The 20,148-nt window shown below is 37.1% G+C and overlaps 2 protein-coding genes across 4 annotated transcripts in view; one reads left to right on the top strand and one right to left on the bottom strand.

Annotated features, from left to right (window-relative positions):
- Positions 1-29: 29 nt before the first annotated feature.
- Positions 30-3,542, top strand: LOC137488857 (serine/threonine-protein kinase pim-2-like). Its single transcript, XM_073935711.1, has 7 exons — positions 30-678; positions 1,186-1,629; positions 1,988-2,082; positions 2,257-2,307; positions 2,428-2,803; positions 3,104-3,277; positions 3,368-3,542. Exons 1-7 carry the CDS (start codon positions 393-395, stop codon positions 3,466-3,468), a joined length of 1,527 nt encoding a protein of 508 aa, XP_073791812.1. The 5' UTR covers positions 30-392; the 3' UTR covers positions 3,469-3,542.
- A 254-nt stretch (positions 3,543-3,796) lies between these two features.
- The window catches only part of LOC103909414 (serine protease HTRA2, mitochondrial-like), a 31,490-nt gene continuing 15,138 nt past the window's right edge, over positions 3,797-20,148 (bottom strand). The window contains exons 1-7 of one of the 3 annotated variants that reach the window (XM_073935716.1): positions 19,847-19,964; positions 10,019-10,213; positions 9,887-9,919; positions 7,353-7,461; positions 7,200-7,269; positions 4,466-4,561; positions 3,797-4,380 (exon numbers count right to left, since the gene is read on the bottom strand). In XM_073935716.1, the coding sequence (XP_073791817.1) occupies positions 4,215-4,380; positions 4,466-4,561; positions 7,200-7,269; positions 7,353-7,461; positions 9,887-9,919; positions 10,019-10,147 (603 nt within the window). In that variant the 5' untranslated portion in view covers positions 10,148-10,213; positions 19,847-19,964 and the 3' untranslated portion in view covers positions 3,797-4,214. Of the gene's footprint in view, positions 4,381-4,465; positions 4,562-7,199; positions 7,270-7,352; positions 7,462-9,151; positions 9,338-9,886; positions 9,920-10,018; positions 10,214-19,846; positions 19,965-20,148 lie in introns of those variants that run through there. The other 2 variants (XM_073935717.1, XM_073935718.1) reach the window with 2 other exon arrangements.

The following is a 20,148-nucleotide window of genomic DNA, read 5'->3' as shown; positions in this document are numbered from 1 at the left end:
CACACACACACACACACACACACACACACACACACACACACACACACACACGGACGCACGCACGCACACACACACGTATAAATATATATAAACATGGTAATAATTGTAATAAAAAGCAAAGCGCAGAAAAAGTTGTGCATGACAGAAAAAATACATAGGCCTAAGTGCAAAATTAATTTAATTAATAATTGGAAAAAATGTGTATATAAGCAGGTGGCTGTGTGAGCACATTAAGGCGAATGAGCCAGTCAGTCTAGCGCGGGCTTTCATTAGAAGTTTGTTGTGTTTTAAAAAGTCTCTACGTAATACCAAATGGAATTGTGGAACTCTGACATCATCGGTGACAGTATAAAGCTTTTTGACGTAGCAGAAACTCTCATTAGCTTCTTTGGATGTCTAGTAGTTCAGTACTTTCTGCGATTCAACAGTACAGTGATAAAATGGCATTTTCAAAACTGATTAACCGTCTGAAGAAAGCGTTTGGTGTTAAGTGTGCGAACGAACAACCGTGTGAGCCACTCGAACCCACCGGCAGCACGACAGAGAATCACCGTCATCTGATGACCGATGACCCGGCCGTCGCTGCAGGAAAACAGGCAGGGAGACAGAAAAAGAGGAAACTCAAATTGTCTCCCATCTTCTTCGCCTGTGTTTCCAGAAGAAGAGCTACTGTTGTTGGTAAAATAGATTTATCAGCACTTTTAATTACTAAAGCATATTAAACACACCAAACACATCACATAAGTGTTTAAAGATCAGAAATGAACATTAACTGGAAGACATTTTAGAAAGATAGTTTCTTAAAGCCACAGTTCACATAAACAAGACAATTCTGTCATAATTTACTCCTTAAACCTGTTTGAGGTGCTTTCAGCCATTGACTTCCACAGTATTTTGTGTTCCTACAATGAAGGTTAATGGCTGCTGATTTCAGGAATTTTCTTCAGAATTTGTAGTTTTGTGTAAAAAACAGAAAAAATAAGAATTATTTGTATTAGGATTTTTTTTATTTCAGTGAGCTTTGCCTTTAGATATATAGTTTACTTGTTTGCTAATTCAATGCAGAAAAACCTTGAAGATCATTAATAAAAACACATTGAGTAATGTTTCTGCAAATGAACTGTTCAAATATCTTGTCAAAAAGAGTTGTAGAGTCATATTAATGATGTTCCTTCCTCTCTTTAGATCAGCTATGTGTGCAGGAGATCCACAAACTTCACGCAGAGCCCATCAGTAGCTCTAAATTCTTCTGCACTGCTGTGAGCAACCTGGAGCTGGAAGTTCTCCAACCTCCAGCTCTTGATGATCCAGCAGACGAAGACTTGGACTTTAAACCTGAAGTGAACAGCTTTGACTCTGCAGTGGTCATTGAGAACGACTCTGCAGAGCTTCACTTCCCAGCAGACAATGAATCCTCCCTCAGCGAGGACAGCCTGGAGCAAGAGCTTGATAGTCCTCCAAGTTCACCATCCGATGAGGACAATGAACTTCCAGTGAGCCAGCAGCTCATAACAGATGACATCTGTGACTCTGCCCTGGATGAAAACTCGAACCCTTTACCGGATCAGGTCTCACAAGAGGACTCTGCTGTGAAGTCTACAGCAGATGATGGGACCTGCTTGGACAATAGTAAGTTTATTGCTGGAGTTCAGAACATTTGTTTAGGCTCATCAAACTTTGTAAAATTATACAGTTGAAGTCAAAATTATTCGCCCTCCTGTGATTTTTTATTCATATTTTTTAAATATTTCCCAAATGATGCAGAGCAATAAAGTTTAAGTATTCAGAACTTTAAGCTGAACACTGGTATCTTGAAAATATCCAGTAAATATGATGTACTGTCATCACGACAAAGATAAAAGACATCAGTTATTAGAAATGAGTTATTAAAACTATCATGTTCTGAAATCTGACAATAATTCTGACTTCAACTGTTTGTGTTTTTATTTGGTTTATAATTTAATGACATTTTCTTCATTTTTAACAGATGACATCAGCTGCCGCTACAAACTCGGAAAGCAGCTTGGTGAAGGAGGTTTCGGCTCCGTGTATGAGGGGATTCGCATACAGGATGGTCTGCAGGTATTCATTTTTGTAGACTCAAATCCTCTGATGAAGTTCCCTGTTTAAAGAACATCATCAGAGCTTTCATTGTTTGGACATTTCTGCTGACGAATGAATCCTCTGTTCAGGATTTATGACTGAATGAAATGATCTCCGTGCACATGTTAATTGTTCAATTGTTCCTTTAAACAGGTGGCAGTTAAATTTGTCCAGAAGACCCCAAATATGCAAGATGTCAGCTCTGTGAGTAGACTACACTTTCTGTTCGCTGTGTTCAGTTTATAAAGTCTTATATTTATTATAGACCACAGGCTGTGGTCAGAAACCCTTGTTTGAAAACCAACATTATTATTTTGTTTTCAGTCATGTGACCAGCCACTTCCTCTAGAGATCACCTTGGCAAACATGGCCAGCGGTGGCTCCAGGTGTGCGAACATTATTAAGCTCCTGGACTGGCAGGTCTTTGAAAACCATTATGTCATGGTGATGGAGCGGCCTAGTCCAAGCATGGACCTGGAGGCATTCCTTGAAGTCAGCGGAGGAGTCCTCAGTGAGAAAACAGCACATACCATCATGAGGCAAGCTGTTTATGCGGCCAACGTGTGCTGTTACCGCGGGGTGTTCCACCGGGACATTAAGCTTCAAAACCTGCTGGTGAACCCCGACACACTGGAAGTCAAGCTGATCGACTTCGGGTGTGGAGACTTCATGATGGAATCAGCCTACAGTATCTTCTCTGGTAGGTGTTTTGAATAGTGTGGTCAAAAGTATCGACTTCGGTACCAATCGATTCTGACATTTAACAAGTCAATTTGAGCGCTGTTAAACACCACTGATTGGCCATTGGTGTTCACATGCTCAGCAAATATGACTGTGATGAGTGTCGGTATCGATTGGTAGTTGATACTTTTGACAACACTAGTTATGAATGTGCATAAGCATTTTTAATATACGTATTGAAAGCTGGTTAATTAGCACAGCTGAAGCCCATCTGGTATATATATTCAACATGATGCTAAACTAAACGTCTCTCCTTCAGGCACAGAAGCGTACATCCCGCCAGAGTTTTATGAAAAAGGATGCTACCGGGCCAAACCAGCGACGGTCTATTCTCTTGGGGTTCTTCTGTTCACAATGCTCCATGGAGAATTCCCATCAGCGTATGACCTGTACTACCTCCAACATGACTGGTCCAAATTTACCCTCTCTCAAGGTGAGATGTTCATCAAAGAACAATTAAGCAAAAACGGTATAATAATATTAATAATAACAATAACCTCACCTCTCCATTTCTTCTTCACAGAATGCTGTGATATGATGAGGGCTTGTCTGCATGAGAATCCAGAGTGCAGAATTCCTCTAGAAGAGATGCCTTACCACGACTGGTCCATGCTGGAGTTCTGAGTCACATTAGCAGAATGTTTTGTATATTTGATTATTGTACATGTCTGTAATAAAGATATATTTTATTGAACTCACTTGTGTTGTGGCTTATATTGTGATCTAGCCCCAGTGTTGTCAGATTGTGTGGATTTAAAATGGTTTTGTATGGGGTGACAAAAACTTGGCATGAGGTTTGAACAGCATCCAGTCCTTTCCAACACACACTGCAGTTGACACTGGCGTCATTACGGCGCACTTTTAGAAATACACTTTTTCAGAATGCTGTACAGCGCTGACCCAAAACCTAAACATATCAGTCACTGCGACATCAGCAAATCATCAATAAATATTCCAATGGTTTATTGTGAAATCAGAGCTGTTCAGAAAAATGTATTAAAATACAAACGTCGTAACATGAGAATGTGAGACTCAATACAAAACATCAGCATTTTCACAATAAGAGCACCCAGTTTTATTAAGGTCGTTGAGTGTTTGTTGCCATCATGACAATCCTAAACAAAATATTCAGTGATATTCCTTCAAATCAATAATGATAGTGTAGTTTGCGCAGACACACTGAGGTTTATCCAGTGTACAGAAGTCTGAATCATCCACATTATTTCATACGCTTCCAGAAACACGTTTACTACACGAATGTCCAGCGTTTGCTACAACTCTTTAGATGATTCCTTTCTTACAACAGCTCCAACTATGACAGCTTCTCATTACTCACCATTTCTTAATCTTACTAAATACTTGACTTGATGTCACTCTGTGGACTCTGGGGTCATGTGCAGCATGAGCAGGCCGGCCCCCCGGCGGACCACCACATTTAAGCTTTCGCTGGTCCTCACAGCATTATATATCTCCTCCGACGTGTTCACCTTTACCACATTGATCTCAATAATAACATCTCCTGGCTTCATTCCGGCTCTGCAAAACAGAAAACAGGAAATGACATCATCAATAGGGTGCCTTAATCAACAGCTGATAACATCATGTTCAGAGAGCAGCACACCTGTTGGCTGGAGATCCTACAATCACACGGTGGATGAGAACTCCATGAGAAACATCAGGGAAGGACGGGTCTCGCATCCTTAGCTCTTCGATTATACTGAGAAGGGGAAAAAGAGAATTTAAAGATAATAAAAGACTCACTTCAGCGGAATGTTTACAGTTTAAGGATTGATTGATAAATAGATAAGAAAGATAGATAGATTCATAGATAGATAAATTGATAGTTTGATAGATAGATCAGCATAACAATCAATATTACATTCGCTTCAACCAAAAACACCTCAACAAAACATTCATACTACTTCAGTCGCATAGAGTGTGACAAAGGAAATGCTGTTAATTTGCAATGCATTGAATTAAAGGTGCAGTAGGTGATTGTCCTCAGAAACATTTTAGTTGTGCTGGTTGAAAGTCTCTTCACAGTCCAATAGTAATGATTAAAGTAAATGATCTAAATGTGTTTTTATGTATTTTATATTATGGGTAAAGCATAAAACTAAAAAATGTTCATCCAATTAAATATTGTCGGGTCGACATCTCCCGTAATTCAGATAAGTAGCTCAAACTGTCAGCAAATGCAGATTTCAGGCCGTGTGGCTTTGAATCACAGTCCCTCCCCGCGGTCCAAAGATAATAGGCTGAGTGGTTAGCATTTTGGCAGATCCCCTACTGCACCTTTAATTATTCACAGAACTGTTCAAATCAATACCACAATTGAACTCATGTCATTTGGGACAAAAAAATAAAAATATATGATATTGCTCAACTCTACATTATGTATACAAAACTAAAACCTTAAATATCTTGAATTTTACAGGGCTCATAAAGGCACAGCCTAATGAAAATCAAGGACTTTTGAGCACTTTTTTCCAGCACCTATTTTTATTTTCAACACTGACACGCAACGTATTAAAACACTGCATAGGAATTTATATAAATATACAAATAAAAACCATTAATGATCATAATAATAATAAAATTAATTAATCAATTGTGTATTAATAATATATTAAACCTGCACTAAATATGCTTGTAAAAATGTTTTTTTATACTATTACACTGCTAAAATAATACAAGTTTTAGTAAATAATACTAACATTGGGTAAAAGTACAAAGTACTATTTTAAAAACTACTCAGAGTACTAGTTAGATATTTTTTTGGGGAAAAAAACTCAGATTTTCATTTTGGCTCTTTTTAAAAGAAATGATGATAAATTTATTTGAATGGTTTAATTGCTTGAATCACAAAGCTACATATATAAAAATGTGCACTAACAAAGGAAGTATGGTCGATTTTTCCTTCCATGACAATAAATCTTTTTCATTAGTACTGGCAAAACAACCCCACACTCTATGAGGCCAGAGACACATTTTGTCCATTTTTTAAACAATATTTTCAAGTTTTGAAAGGTTTAATTAAAGTATATGATAAAAATATTTAAATTTAGCCTTTTATTTACATATTTTACATCATTTTTCTTATTTGCTCATTCTTGTCTTTACAATATGGCAAATTTGTTTCTTAAATAGCTGTACAGCACATGGAAATATTATTTTACACTTGATCTTAAACTGAAATAATTTTACAAGAAAGACTACTACACTGTCAGTAATAAAATAATAAAGCAAATGTTGTTTAACTCTAGGTATTTGAATTATGACAACACTACATTTTTCAAAGCAGTGTTTGAAGAGTCTTATTGTTTATTATGATAAATGTAACAGCAGATTGCTTTGACCTGTAATGCCTGTACAATTCAGTGATGCTTTAAGACAGATCAGAATACAGCTAAAATGTATAAATCCCACAAATACCCCAAACAGAAACATTTCTAGCATAATTCTTTTGTCTTAAAAAAATATAAAAAGTCCCAACTTTGCTCAAAGTAAGTTTCACTTGACGATACAGCCAAATAAAAAGTCTGTACTCTAAATACTAAATTTAGTCAAGGAGCTAAGATAAATAATTTCTACTTTAATATTGAAGAGATAGCGATTGTATACAGTCTGATCACACACACGAGATGATGAGAGGACTTGCAGTTAATTTGAAAAAGCCTATTTAAGAGGTCACATATGTGTTTTTATGATTAATGTACATGACTGCGCTCTCATGTTAAAATAAAGCGCTCACGACGTATGCAGAAATGAGTAATTGAGCAATACCTGCATTCCCACGCCAACATTCAGAAAAGTGACAGACAAGTCAGAAGAAGAGAGCGGAGAGAAGAGAGAAAAATGTGTGTGTAGATCGTTGAAATGGCAGGAAGTATGTCCGTGGTTTAATTACTCTTGCTAATAACATATAGTGAAAACATCCCAAAAGCATTTTTCCATTAAAACATTTGTTTTTAAGTAGTTTTTTTCTGTCACTGCAACACAGAAAGGCCTTTGTCCCGCCCTTACGTTCAATGTAAATCTAGACAAGGTTGACTGTGATTGGCCACTTCTCATATCATTTAAATCACTGCTTCGGAATCACGGTAGTTTGTGCGGGTATTTTTGCATTAAATTGTCACAAAAATTCACAAACATTTTTATTTTTCGGGCGTGAAAATTGCAAACAAATTCTCCTTGATAAATTAAGCACTTTTCAACAGAACAAGCCAATTTTCCAGGTATTCCAGCACTTGAATTTCTAAGAGCCAAATCTAGTGGTATATAACAAAAATCTGTAGATTCCATAATGTATGAATTTTGCTCTCCTGTAAAATTGTAATAAAAGTGTTTGGCACCTGGGGGTCAAAGTCAACATCATCACTCCAATGTAACGCCTCTTCCATCCCGATTCTCCAAACCAAGACTCTGAAAAAAAGACCCAATAACCATCTGTCAGTGAAAAAAATGATGTCACAGACAAAAGCAAGCAGCTGTGAGGTCATTCTTACTCTGTTTGTCTGCAGATCGGTCAAGGAAGAGACGGACTCTGTCTGAGGGAATAGCGAAGGAAATCCCTGCTGTCACTTTCATGGTATTAATGCCGATGACCTCACCATCCTGAAGAGTACAAACATGATACATCAGTTTATTACATAAGGCTAGAGTATGGCCAGTACAATACAATATTGATGAACATTTGAAAACAATGACAGTCATGAAGCTCTTTGTTGCTCTGAAGGTTCAGCAATCTGTAGTCAACTACTAAATGTGCATGTGTGATTTCGTAGCGTGGTTCTAGCAGGCTAATTAAGGCCGTGTACTATGTACAGTTGCCTCGAACCGGGCAAAAGCACGCTTGTCCCCCCCCTCACATCTCCCCCGACGGCCCGCACTCACATTACAATCTGGCCTGGGCACGCTTAAGTCATCGATGCTGCGCTGTTCAGTAGAGAAGCGCTCTCGCTCAGCACAGTGGAGATTTCTCTAGTTATATCGTTTCAGTCGTTTGATATGCAGTGACATGCAGTCAAATATTTCGCCAAACAGTCCTTAGGGATGCGATGACACGCAGTCAGATATTTTGGCGAACAGATCCGCCACTTTTGGCGCTCATAAACAATCATAAAGCCCTCATGCTGTAGGAATGAGAAGGTTTGCTGAAGGTGCGCAGCTGTCATACAGTGAGGGGTTTGCATATTTAATAAACTACGGCGGTTTGCGTTCATTGAACAGTAAGAATTATTAATTAATCCATATGAAACAGTCCCTTAAGAGTCAGGTCTCGCTTTCAGTTTCAGGCTTTGGCGTGTTTTGCACTCACACTACAAGCGTACCACACCAAAGCCCAAGTAAACCGCGCTCAGGCTTACCTCTTCCAACCGGGTCAGGGTTGGCCAGGTAAACCATGCCTGAGCCCGATTCAGCGCACTCACACTTCTCAAACGATCCGGGAAACGGGCCTGGACACGGTTCGGATAGCATAATGCGAGTACGCCCTAAATACCTAAAATCAGAATTTTCTACCACTGAATAAGGTTGCATGTCTGCGGCTATAAATACTCCTACCACGCTTGTATTTGCCTTTGCTTGTGTTGAGTTACTTGGAATTTTTATTCCACATGAAGACAGGAGAGTAGTTTGTGTTACACTTGTCGGTTTAACAGATAAAGCAATGATTTTGTGGACATCAGTAATCTAACTATTTGCCTTAATCTGATTAAAACAACAATATGATTAAGGTGTTTGCATGAGTTGCTTTTTGAATGTTCATTTCATGATCCCGTTTTACATGTTAAAGCACATAATACGATTAACGTTATTGTGTCACCACGCTATCCACGTTTCCTCCGTAATTTAGTCTCATAATAAGTCTCATGTAATTTTGGGGCGTTTTATTCTAAATTTGTCGACTTTAACTGCAGTTTGGCACTTTCATTTTCATTCAAGAACTTTTCATGCGTGCCCCCCATGACAAACGAGATATTTGATGCAAAGAACTGCTAGAAGAGTGTAGTTTTAATGGAATTTTGGATACCGCACATCATATGGGAGACAAAAAAAAACCTCCGCAGAGAATAGTGTCAAGCAGCCGTGTGTGTAGAGATCATCACGTTACAAAATGTGGCGAAAATCCTACAAGATGGTAATAGTTTGATTAAGGTGTTTACATGTTTACATTCGGAGAGCAGCATTTACAGCAGATCTTTCAGTCCATAATACTGTAGTGATATTGAAAGAGTACTGCTGACGATACTAACTACCGTTGCCATCTGAATAAACAAACAAAGAACACCGATTGCTTACTTACCAAATCCATAGAGACAGGACAATCAACGCGAACTGGAACTGCTTCTTTTTTTAAAAGAAGACGATGGGCAAATCCGGATTTCACCATTTCCAGATGCGAAAAGCTCTCGGGTAAAAATGTTCCTTACAAACATTTTTGTTGCGTGTTAGAAGACCACTGTAGTCCACAAATGTGGGTCCTTTCTCACTGCGGGAAAATGAAAACAAAACCTTTGTTGTGGCACGTTTATAAACAACACTGACGACCCATGTCTCCGAACAATTCTTCTTCTTCCACTTGTTTTATTTACAGTTAGCAACACAACGTGGCGTCTCTCTGAATACTGTAACAGGTAGTTTTTGAAGCTATCATGCATATTAATAAAGCTGCACCTCATTCACAATAGAGCGCGCTGATTAGTTCGTCTTTCTCTTGAATTAATGATGAAAGCTCAAAGACGTCACATTGTACCCGCCGGTACAGACAGCCAGTCTCCATGCTGGAATTTGCACAAGGAGCTCGTGGCCTTGACGTAGCTTCAAAATTTCTTTTCAAACCGGAAGAACGAATTTGTTTGAAATAACGCAAAAACAATCAATTTTCACTTTTATTGTGAAATATATGTATCCTAATAGTGTTTTTAGCAGCGTGGAACATATATATGACTATTGACATCTCAAAAATGTGTTTCGGTGTTTTTGGACCCTTTAAACCAAAAGGCAGAAGCAGTTTTTTGAGTAAATGTCAGCGACTCACCAGGTTTATGAGAGGCCCTCCTGAATTTCCAAACTGTAAAGCAGAATTGTGATTGAGTGATGGAATGCAATTCATTAAATGATGACATACATTTTTTTGCATGCAACACCACCCAGTTTCCAGTGCTCTTACATCTATGGTAGCGTCCGTCTGGATGTAGTCCATGTTGGAGTTGGAGAGACCCAGTTCTTTACTGCCTCTTTGAGCAGAGCTGACGATTCCAGATGTGATGGTGTTTTTAAGAGAAAAGGGGCTCCCCATGGCAACCACAAATTCACCTTGACGCACATCAGATGACTTGCCAAGACGCAACGTTGGTAGAGGATTCTGGGACAAGACAGAGAACACAATGACACTATGTCAGACTATATGGCCATGTACTAGAACTGTGGTAAAAGAAAACTGAGAAAAATCAATTGCAAAAATGGCCTTCCAAACATAAAAGCCTCCTCTGTTACTGTTCAAGGCTCAAAATTAACCTTTTTGTTTGGTAGCACCGGTGCTCCTAACTTAAAAAATGTAGGCGCTTCAGACAAAATTTAGTCGCACCCACCAATTATAAGCAACGTTACTACATGTTTTATACAAACAGAGTTATTGCATTTAAAATCAATACAAATCAAACTAAAAAGCAAAAAAAAAATATTTATATATATATATATATATATATATATATATGCATGCGTGAGGAAAATGTCTCAACGAAATCCCGTTATTACAAGAAAATAGATTTTATAACATAACTGAGTGACCAAAGCATACACAGACCGCTGTGCTGTTCTCACGGGTGGTGTCTGATATTGCACTGATGCTTTTGACATGTACTGTAGCCTTTTATATGCATACATCATGTTAATAGCTATACCGGTCTTCATGAGTAGCGATAATAGTTTTCTCGGCTCAACCCCGTTTGCCATGGTGTACGTGGTGTTACATTTTACATATAGCTGCCACTTGCACGGCGGGCATCTGGCGATTATATGAAGGATTAAACAGAAGCTCTCGTGCTAGATGTGGCAAACAGTTACATGAAAATTCCATCCCACAGACTTTTCATAGCGGACTTGAAGCCAATGGAAGTCTTTTATCCACTCTTTGAAAAGTGTAGATGTGTGATTGACATTCAGCACATGATCACTACTGAGATGTGTCATTATTTGTAACTTTAGATGACAGTTTCTAAAAAAACATCTGTCAGTGTAATCTTAATTCTCATATTCAGCACTTTATAATTTTTCGCAATAGTAGCTCTCCCAGTCATCCCAAGCCAGAAGGCATTGACTGAGTGATTGACAGCTGATATTAACCAATCCATTCACGCTCTGCTCTAGAGCAATGTCCCAATAAGAAGAGCTCAAAGGCGAGGCAAGTATTACAGACTTGGCTTTGTTTACTGCAGCAAGTTGACATGACAGCTGTTGTAAACCATTCCTGAGCACTACGTTTCGCATTTCAAGTGCAGAGATGCATTCTGCGTGAATGTCCTCCAAATCCGCGCATATGGTGAACACTTTGCAGTAAAAACTGGTCGCACACATCAATTTTATGCACTCGCAAAAATGCTTCCAAATATATTTTGAGGTTGCATAGATAAAATTTCGGGCGCATAAGTGACCGAAATGGTCGCAATTTCGAGTCCTGCTGTTGGTTTAACTAAAAATGTTGACAATAATTATTATTTAGTTGCTGTAATATTACTGTTTAAAAATCTGAGGATACAAAACCAAATGTCACTAAGGTTATCACAATTTCGAGTTTATTTCCATATTTGTATGCAGCCGTTCCTCCTGAAATATTACAGTGTGTATGTAGCCTAAATACAGTATAAACAGATTAATGGGTTAACACCAGGGCTTGACATTAACACCCACCAACCGCAGGTAGACTTCGGCTGTGGCGGATTAGAAAGCCACTCCCACTATCCACTTTGGCTGGTCGAAAATCATTTTTAAATTGTATTTTTTTTAAAGTAGGGTTTGACAATAAGGATGAATCTCTAGAAATGAGAAGCAGCCCGACTGACAAAAACAACTGTGTTCATGCAAGCAAAAGAAAGCAGATGAATACAGAATGTTATGTGATGCGCGCAAGTTTTTAAAAGCGTGCACGATCCCATTTCCTTGCGTGAGCAACCTTGACTGGAAACACAATGCTGCTATCGGTTCTGTTTGAAATAGACTTGACAAAAAGCGATACACATCCACCATTTTCAAGAGCTCGAGATTTTTAAAAAAGAAGGTATTTTATGTATGCAGCAGCGGTTTCAGCTTTAGCTTTAAATAATCTTTGAACAGATTATTAATGGGCCTAATGTTAACTGTGTGCTTGTGATCATCCTTTCATTATTGCACACGGTATGTTTTTCACCTGCTTTCTTTTTGTTAATATGATTTAATTATCATTCTTTTCAGTAATGTTGATTTAATAGATTAACTTTTATGCAAAGTTAACTGCTGATCTGAGACTTTAAGCTAGGACAGACTACTTTGCATAGTTTTAGACAGGCTACATGACAATAATTGTAATTTAAGTTTTATTTAATAAAAAGTGTATGCATATTATAACATATATATTTTGCTGGTTTTTGAATTTTTCTAATTATAAACTTTTTAGAGAAAAAATTTGTACAACCTTAATGTTGAGCCCTAAAATAATAACTAATTACAATGCAACACCATGAAACCACTACCGCTCATGCTCATTGAGCAAAGTCATACACAACACATCTAAATCAAGTAATTTTGCAAATATTTTTTCCCAAAAACAAAAGTGAAAATGGCGAGTGGCTAGTAAAGTTGAAAAACTACTAGCCATAGAGGCTGGTGATCAAAAAAAGTTAATGTAGAGACATTAAAATATTAAAAATCATATTGACCTCACACTTTTAATGTACTAACCGTGATACATTTTTGATTCTTTAAGCTCAATTCTTAAGTGAACAAAGTTCAAAAAGAAATTACTCATTTGATAAAGACATTTTACTAAAAATGTAAATTAATAAAATAAAATAAGTCCTTGCTCTTACCATATAAAACTATGACTCATTAAAAATAGGGATGCACCGATACCATTTTTTATAACCGATTTGATTTCGATCCCAAAATTCTGAGTGTCGACCAATACAGATGCGATCCCGATACTGTGCCGGTTTTTCTTTTAAGCATAATATAGTTTCTATGGTGATAAACTCAAACAATATATCTTGCTTAGTAAAAATAAAAGACCTATAGGCCTACTGTATATGACAGACGACACAATCTAACTGAAAACATGATGCTTGCTGTAAACCAGGCTTAATTATTTGAGCATTCGTAATGACACTGATCTGTTGTGGTCCAGCTTATGTTTCTTTTTAATAGTAAGATTTTTCTTTGAACTCTGCAACAGCCAACCACTATTGACCCTAATCAAAACACAAACTGGTCTGTTAAATAAACTATTGATATAAATAAAATTACAGTCAAATATTCACAGTTTTCAGAGTAACCTAGATGATTTAGAGGCTAAATTATTTTCTGTTAATGACAATCAATATTGTGCCTGTCAGTTTCACTTTTATTAATTTAACCAACAACTTTAATCACAATGAGCCAGGCTTACAAACTATTCTAAAAGTATTCCCCTAGGAAGAATAAACTCAGTCGGATAATTCTACAGAGCGGCACACGTCACATCAGCCGGTGTGTGAATGAAGTGCTTGATGCATCACTGAGACAGAGCGCAGTACTCCGCTATCTGCAGACACTTCCAATCCAAAACAGCAGTAAAAAGGGAAGAAATCAGTGCGTTAAGGATCTGTCCAATGTATTATTGAGCCTTTTCTAGTTTTACATTTCAGGTAGGCCTACTTTGTGTGTGAAGAGCAGGTAATAACCCACTCAGTTCCAGTGTTGTGAATGCGATCATCTGATCTAACAGACACAGCGCTACATGATTCAGAAACAGCAATAAACTCCTCGTTTCAGGTCGAAATGAACCAATTTAATGCAAAACTAAATGCATTTCTCCACTGATTATTTATATTAACAGGAACAATTAGTCTAGGAGAAAGTTTTAAAATAGAAGGCTTTAGACAGAAAATAGGAGATGTTAAACTTTCTGCACCGGCTTATATTCCAAATCCTGTAAATATTTCACTGAATCATAATAACCTACAGTGCTTCAAAATCATAGAACAGGAAGAGCTAGATAAAATCATAAATAGTTCTAAAGTAGCTACGTGTATGCTGGACTCAATTCCAACAAAATTACTGAAAGAATTGCTACCTGCTATAGGAGAACCTCTTCTTAACATTAACAACTCTTCTTTATCTATAGGCCATGTTCCAAACTCTTACAAGCTAGCTGTTATTAAGCCTATTATTAAGAAACCGCAACTAGACCCCAACAACTTAGCTAATTATAGGCCTATTTCAAATCTTCCATTTCTGTCTAAAATACTAGAAAAAGTTGTTTCTACTCAATTATGCTCCTTTCGGCAGACGAACAATATTTTTGAAGTGTTTCAGTCAGGTTTTAGGGCTCACCACAGTACAGAAACCGCATTAGTGAAAATAACCAATGATTTACTCTTAGCTGCTGACCAAGGGTGCATCTCGCTATTAGTTCTACTCGATCTTAGTGCGGCATTTGACACCATTGACCACAATATCCTCATAAATCGCTTAAAGTCTACAGGTGTCCAGGGACAAGCTCTACAATGGTTTAAGTCATACTTAACTAACTGTTACCAGTTTGTGAATATTAATGGACAGCCTTCACAAGTCAGCCCATTAAAGTATGAGGTGCCTCAAGGATCAGTTTTAGGCCCTTTGCTGTTTACAATTTACATGCTACCACTGGGAGACATTATTAGAAGACATGGGATAAGATTTCACTGCTATGCAGATGACACTCAATTATATATTTCAACTAAACCTGATGAGATGTCTGAACTGTCTTAGCTAACTGAGTGTATTAGAGATGTTAAAGACTGGATGACCACCAATTTTCTTCTATTAAACTCAGACAAACCGAATTATTACTTATTGGACCTAAATCCTGTACACAGCAGATCTCGCAACTCAATCTACAATTAGAGGGACACAAAGTTAGCGTTAGCTCTACTATAAAAGATCTGGGTGTTATATTAGACAGCAATTTAACTTTTGAAAATCATAAATCCCACGTCACAAAAACTGCCTTCTTTCATCTGAGAAATATCGCTAAATTACGAAGTATGCTATCCATCTTGGATGCAGAAAAGCTAGTTCATGCTTTTATGACTTCTAGGCTGGATTACTGTAATGCTCTGTTTGCTGGCTACCCAGCATCCTCTATTAACAAACTTCAAATAGTACAAAATGCACCTGCCAGAGTTCTTACCAGGTCTAGAAAATATGATCATTTTACCCCAATTTTATCCTCCTTACACTGGCTGCCTGTTAAGTTTTGTATAGAATTTAAAATATTACTTCTCACCTATAAAGCTCTAAATAATCTAGCTCCTGTTTATCTAACCAACCTTCTGTCTCGCTACAATCCAACTCGCTCTTTAAGATCTCAAAACTCAGGGCTTCTGGTAGTATCTAGAATAGCAAAGTCAAGAAAAGGCAGTCGAGCCTTCTCCTTTATGGCTCCTACACTCTGAAATAGCCTTCCTGATAACATCCGAGGCTCAGACACACTCTCAGTTCAAAATTAGATTAAAGACCTATCTGTTTAGTAAAGCATACACTCAATGCATCACTTAGCCGGTTTCCACACAAGTTTCTACATCTTGTTTATTATGAACAGCAGCTACGCTAATTATTCTCTTTTTTTTTCTCCATTTCCACCTAGGGATACTCATTCCGAGGTCTTTAGATTATGCGGAGTCACTGATTGGATCCAAGAACAGCGACGAGATGATCCCAAGGTGTCCATATCCAGGACCAGGCCGTATCCTGAGCTGCTGCTGTGCTGGTGGTCATGGGGGAGTGGAGAGCATGAGACTGATTCCAGTGACCAACCAGGGACAGACTAGTCTTCACTGAGGCCAGCTTCCAGCCTTCACCGCTGAGACTGCAGCTCTACACAAACTTTTGGCCAGCGGAGAAATTAAAATGGTCGTGCCTGAAGGATTTGGATTTCTGCTTTCCAATCCGTCTCATCATGGACCAACGTTTATCCTTTTCTCATCATCTTGTTTCTCATAATTTTTTTTATTAAATATAATTATTTGATCATTTGAATGAGTATTTAACTGTGAATTGCAGAGCCGGCCCAAGCAGAGCCGGCCCAAGGCATAAGCGAACTAAGCGGCTGCTTAGGGCCCCGTGGCCACCAGGGGGCCCCCAAGAGTGCTTGAAATTATTGTGTGACTTTCGTTTTAGTTTGTTAATTTGTGGATTAGTGGTGGAACAAAATATATGCCAATTTATAGTGTTATTTCTGACCGCGATACATACTCAGGCGCCAAGATATTTACCTAAATTTACAAAAGATCTGATTTAATTAATCAGTTTTCAACACCGACTGCAGCAGATAACCGCTTTAGCTACAGTACACCCAGCCGCCACCAGGTGGCGCTTCCCGTAATGGCGTATCATCACCGTACGTTCACACCGAAAGCGGCGAGAGCGTCCAAGGTCGCTCTGGCCGCCCTGGCGACAACGCTGTCTGCCTTCAGCTCCGGCGGTGAGAGCGTCAAAACTCGCTACATTGATCTCGTACTTAAAGGAGCCGTTGCAGCATATCAGTTACATTCCTGCATAAAACATGTTTCTAGCGTGAAAATGTTGCGCACTTCTTATCAAATTCATACAACAATGGAAGATCAAGTTGCGTGTGACTTTGCTCTATTTATCCAATATGTGTCCATATGTCTGAAATATCCTGAAGCAGCAGTGCTGTTTTGTACTGTCACATCGTGTGAGATTCCCGCTTTTTAAAGATAAATTTATATAACATTAATGAACATCAGTAACTCGCCAGTAACTTATTTGATGCATGTTCCTGTAAGAAAACATTGTAAATAATAGGAAATCCGGCGACCGCAATAATCAAACCCTTGGGAACAACTGTGGTCGGAACCAAAGTTCACAGCTCTGTGTTCTATGAACTGCTATCAAGTGGTGGACTTCTTCATTCTGATTGCTTGCCGCCGAACCGCGTCAAAGCTCATTACCATAAAGTTGACTTCATTTCAACTCTCCTCGACGCTCACGCCGGCGAAGACGCGCCGCGCTGCTCCTCGCCGCTTATCGACGCCTATCGCCGCCGGCTCTCATTGAAAATGAATGACTTCCGGCTACTTTGACGCTCTCGCCGCTTTCGGTGTGAACGTACGGTTATGCGCTCAAACTTTTTAACTCCGCCAAAATATATAAAGATATCAATAGGACATGAACATTTAATTAGAAAGGCCTTGCGTTTATTTCACTCTTACAGACCTTGTCAAAATCTTGTAGATGGTATTTTGGCAAAAAATATTAGGGGAATTAAAAAACTTAAATATGTGAGTAAATAACTAATGTTCTCCACTGTTGAAAACATACGTGCTCAGAGGAGTCTGTGCTCACCTCTCAGAGCATTCTGATCAGTTGAAAAAATAGTGGGAATACATATTTTTTTTATTATAAATAAACCAGGGCTAAGCATAAAATGTTTCCATGTTTACATAAAATTAGTTGGTCAAGTTGTAATAAGTGTATATAAATTGCAATAAATTACTATTTTGGCAGTTTTTTTCTTAAATGCATATTCCACTAAATTGAGATTCTGCTGCTGTGATAGAGATGTGCTCTCTTCAGTCATAAACTGCTCTCTGCACATCAGCATTTTTAAGCTTGTTTGACAGATGTGCACTTGTTTTACATTGTTGCAATTCTATAAATGCGTGTTTATAAAAGAAATTCATCATAAATTTTTTATGCATTTCCCCCCTTCATTTACCAAATTGTGATATATTGTGGCTGGTTTTCTTGTGATCTATCAATATATTGCAGAATCTTTGATATCGTGATTGAAGCAGCAGTGCCCGGAACAGCAGCAAAATGCTTTTTCATGAACTTGGCGATTAAAAAAAATAAGCTTCTGATTTATACAATTTAGAGTTGGTAATACACTGCAAAATTATTTTCTTTCTTATAGTTTTTGTGTGATTTTGTAGTCCAAATATCTAAAAATTCTTAAACCAATAAACATTTTCTAGAAAGATTTTTAGTCAAAATTATGTGAATTTTTCATTAAAAAAAGCTCAATAATCTGACAATTAGGGTAAATAAAAAAAAGATTGTTTTATGTTTTAAATAAGATTATTTTACTTATCTCATTGGCAGATTAATTTGTTTTACAAAAAAAAAATCACTAACTGAAAATTTTTGTACATATTTATTAATTTGATTTATATGCGAGTATGTCTAGAAAATGCTTCCTGATTTAGTTTGATTTTAATTTAAATAGATGTTTTAAGTTATTTGAACTACAAAATACAATATGTTTTTTTTTCAGTATTAACATTTATATCCAATTAAAAAAGAAATTATCTTTATTGTCACTATGTTTGACTGTTTGGCAGCCTGTCTTGTGCCTGAATAATAATAAAAATAAGTATGTTATTGGCTACTTCCAGCTGCTTTTGTTTCTGCCAGCCCATATTAATGTTTTGTGTTATTTAGATTTTTGGCAAATAGTCATATAAAAAGTTGGATCAATAGGAAGTTGTTTCTGCAGAATAATATTTAGAATTGTCTTAAAACATATATTTTATGATGTAAGCAACACAGCTACAGCGAACAAAATCAATAATGTGTGTTTTAAAGTGTGCGAATTATCAAGGATTGATGATAATTTATCATATTGTTTGCACCAAAGGGGCCCCAAATAAAATCCTGCTTAGGGCCCCCTGAAGGCTTGGGCCGGCCCTGGTGAATTGATTTTAATTAATGAATAGGTTAACACATTGCTTAATATAAGAATGTTCAGTGCATTTGCCTGTCTCTTTATAACTTTTCAGAAGCCAACAAACTAGGTCAAGATATAAATGGGAAAGAAAAATATTGTTTCCATTTCAAAATGTCTTTCGGGAAACATGTTACCCCCAATGTGTAAAGCAATTTGAGTGTGCAGAAAAATTGCTATATAAATGTAAGGAATTATTATTATTAATTATTATTTATTCATTTCTATGTGAAACACTTTCATGAGCCCATTTAGCCAATAAGACAAAAACATAGTTTTACTAAAGTAAACTTACATTTATCCACACAAAATAAACCTGACTGTATTTTTTGTAGTAAAGTGTTAATTGTGTTAAATATGCCATTTCAGCCTGCAGAATGGCATTTCAAACTGTGGCCTAACAAAAATATAGAAAATAAATATCGAGTTTCTGTAATATAAAACTAAATAATTCCTCTCCCTGTATAGTTCCTAAAGTTATCTAGTGTAATATTAAGGTAAACAAATGTAATATTAACAGAATCACTCAATTAGCAATCAATCTGACTGATGTTAACGTTAAAGATTTGATTGAGCCTTTAAGTAAAACAATAATTAGTTTAACGTTACAGTACCGTTAATATAACATTAATTACATTACAGTAACATTAAGTTGCATCATGTTAGCATTAGCATCAACTGCTAATTAGCGCTAGCTAACTAGCCTGTGTGACATACAGTAATAAACGTAAGATCTAATTACACTGACTTTAATATTCATTGGTTTAATTTGTAATTATTTATTTTATTTATGTTATTTTTTCTTTTTAATTCGCATTTTTCACTAAGTGAAGGCGGGGACTGTTGACTAACGTTAGTAGCTCTAAATTAGTTGACTGGAACGCTGTGATGGTGTTAGCATGTAGCATGTTCACACATAAAATAAGTACAGTTCGCAATTAAAACCATTACCTACCTTTTGTTGTAACTTAATAAAATCTACTGCAATTGATGTCAACAAAAATGTTTAATCCACAAGAATTTGATAATTATTCCTACCTGTTAGCGTTCACATCGGTTCAGTCCTTATATGTTAGGCTAGAGTGGGTTAATTTTTGCGAATGAATGTGTGGATTTAAATAAATTGTGAGAGTCGATTCATCCTTGACCTATTCATAAATACAAAAGTTGCTTTGTTGCTGAATAAATGTCTTATTCACTTAAGACAGTGTCCTACCACCACCTACTGGCGGTTTCAGGTAATACATGGATAACTTCATTTTGTTGCATATTTTTCTTTTTAATTTATTATTTGAAGCATTATTCATTTAAAAAGAATTCACAAGAATAACGAATTTATA

This window comes from Danio rerio, chromosome 21 (genome assembly GCF_049306965.1).
Source record: "Danio rerio strain Tuebingen ecotype United States chromosome 21, GRCz12tu, whole genome shotgun sequence".
Lineage (NCBI taxonomy): Eukaryota > Metazoa > Chordata > Actinopteri > Cypriniformes > Danionidae > Danio > Danio rerio.
This window is presented reverse-complemented; position numbering and strand designations above follow the sequence as displayed.

Bases quoted from the DNA above. Each gene is read 5' to 3' on its own strand.
- LOC137488857 (XM_073935711.1), top strand. From the start codon at position 393: ATGTCTAGTAGTTCAGTACTTTCTGCGATTCAACAGTACAGTGATAAA. The intron at 679-1,185 runs GTAAAATAGATT...TCCTCTCTTTAG, and splicing joins AAGAAGAGCTACTGTTGTTG to ATCAGCTATGTGTGCAGGAG. The intron at 2,804-3,103 runs GTAGGTGTTTTG...TCTCTCCTTCAG, and splicing joins AGCCTACAGTATCTTCTCTG to GCACAGAAGCGTACATCCCG.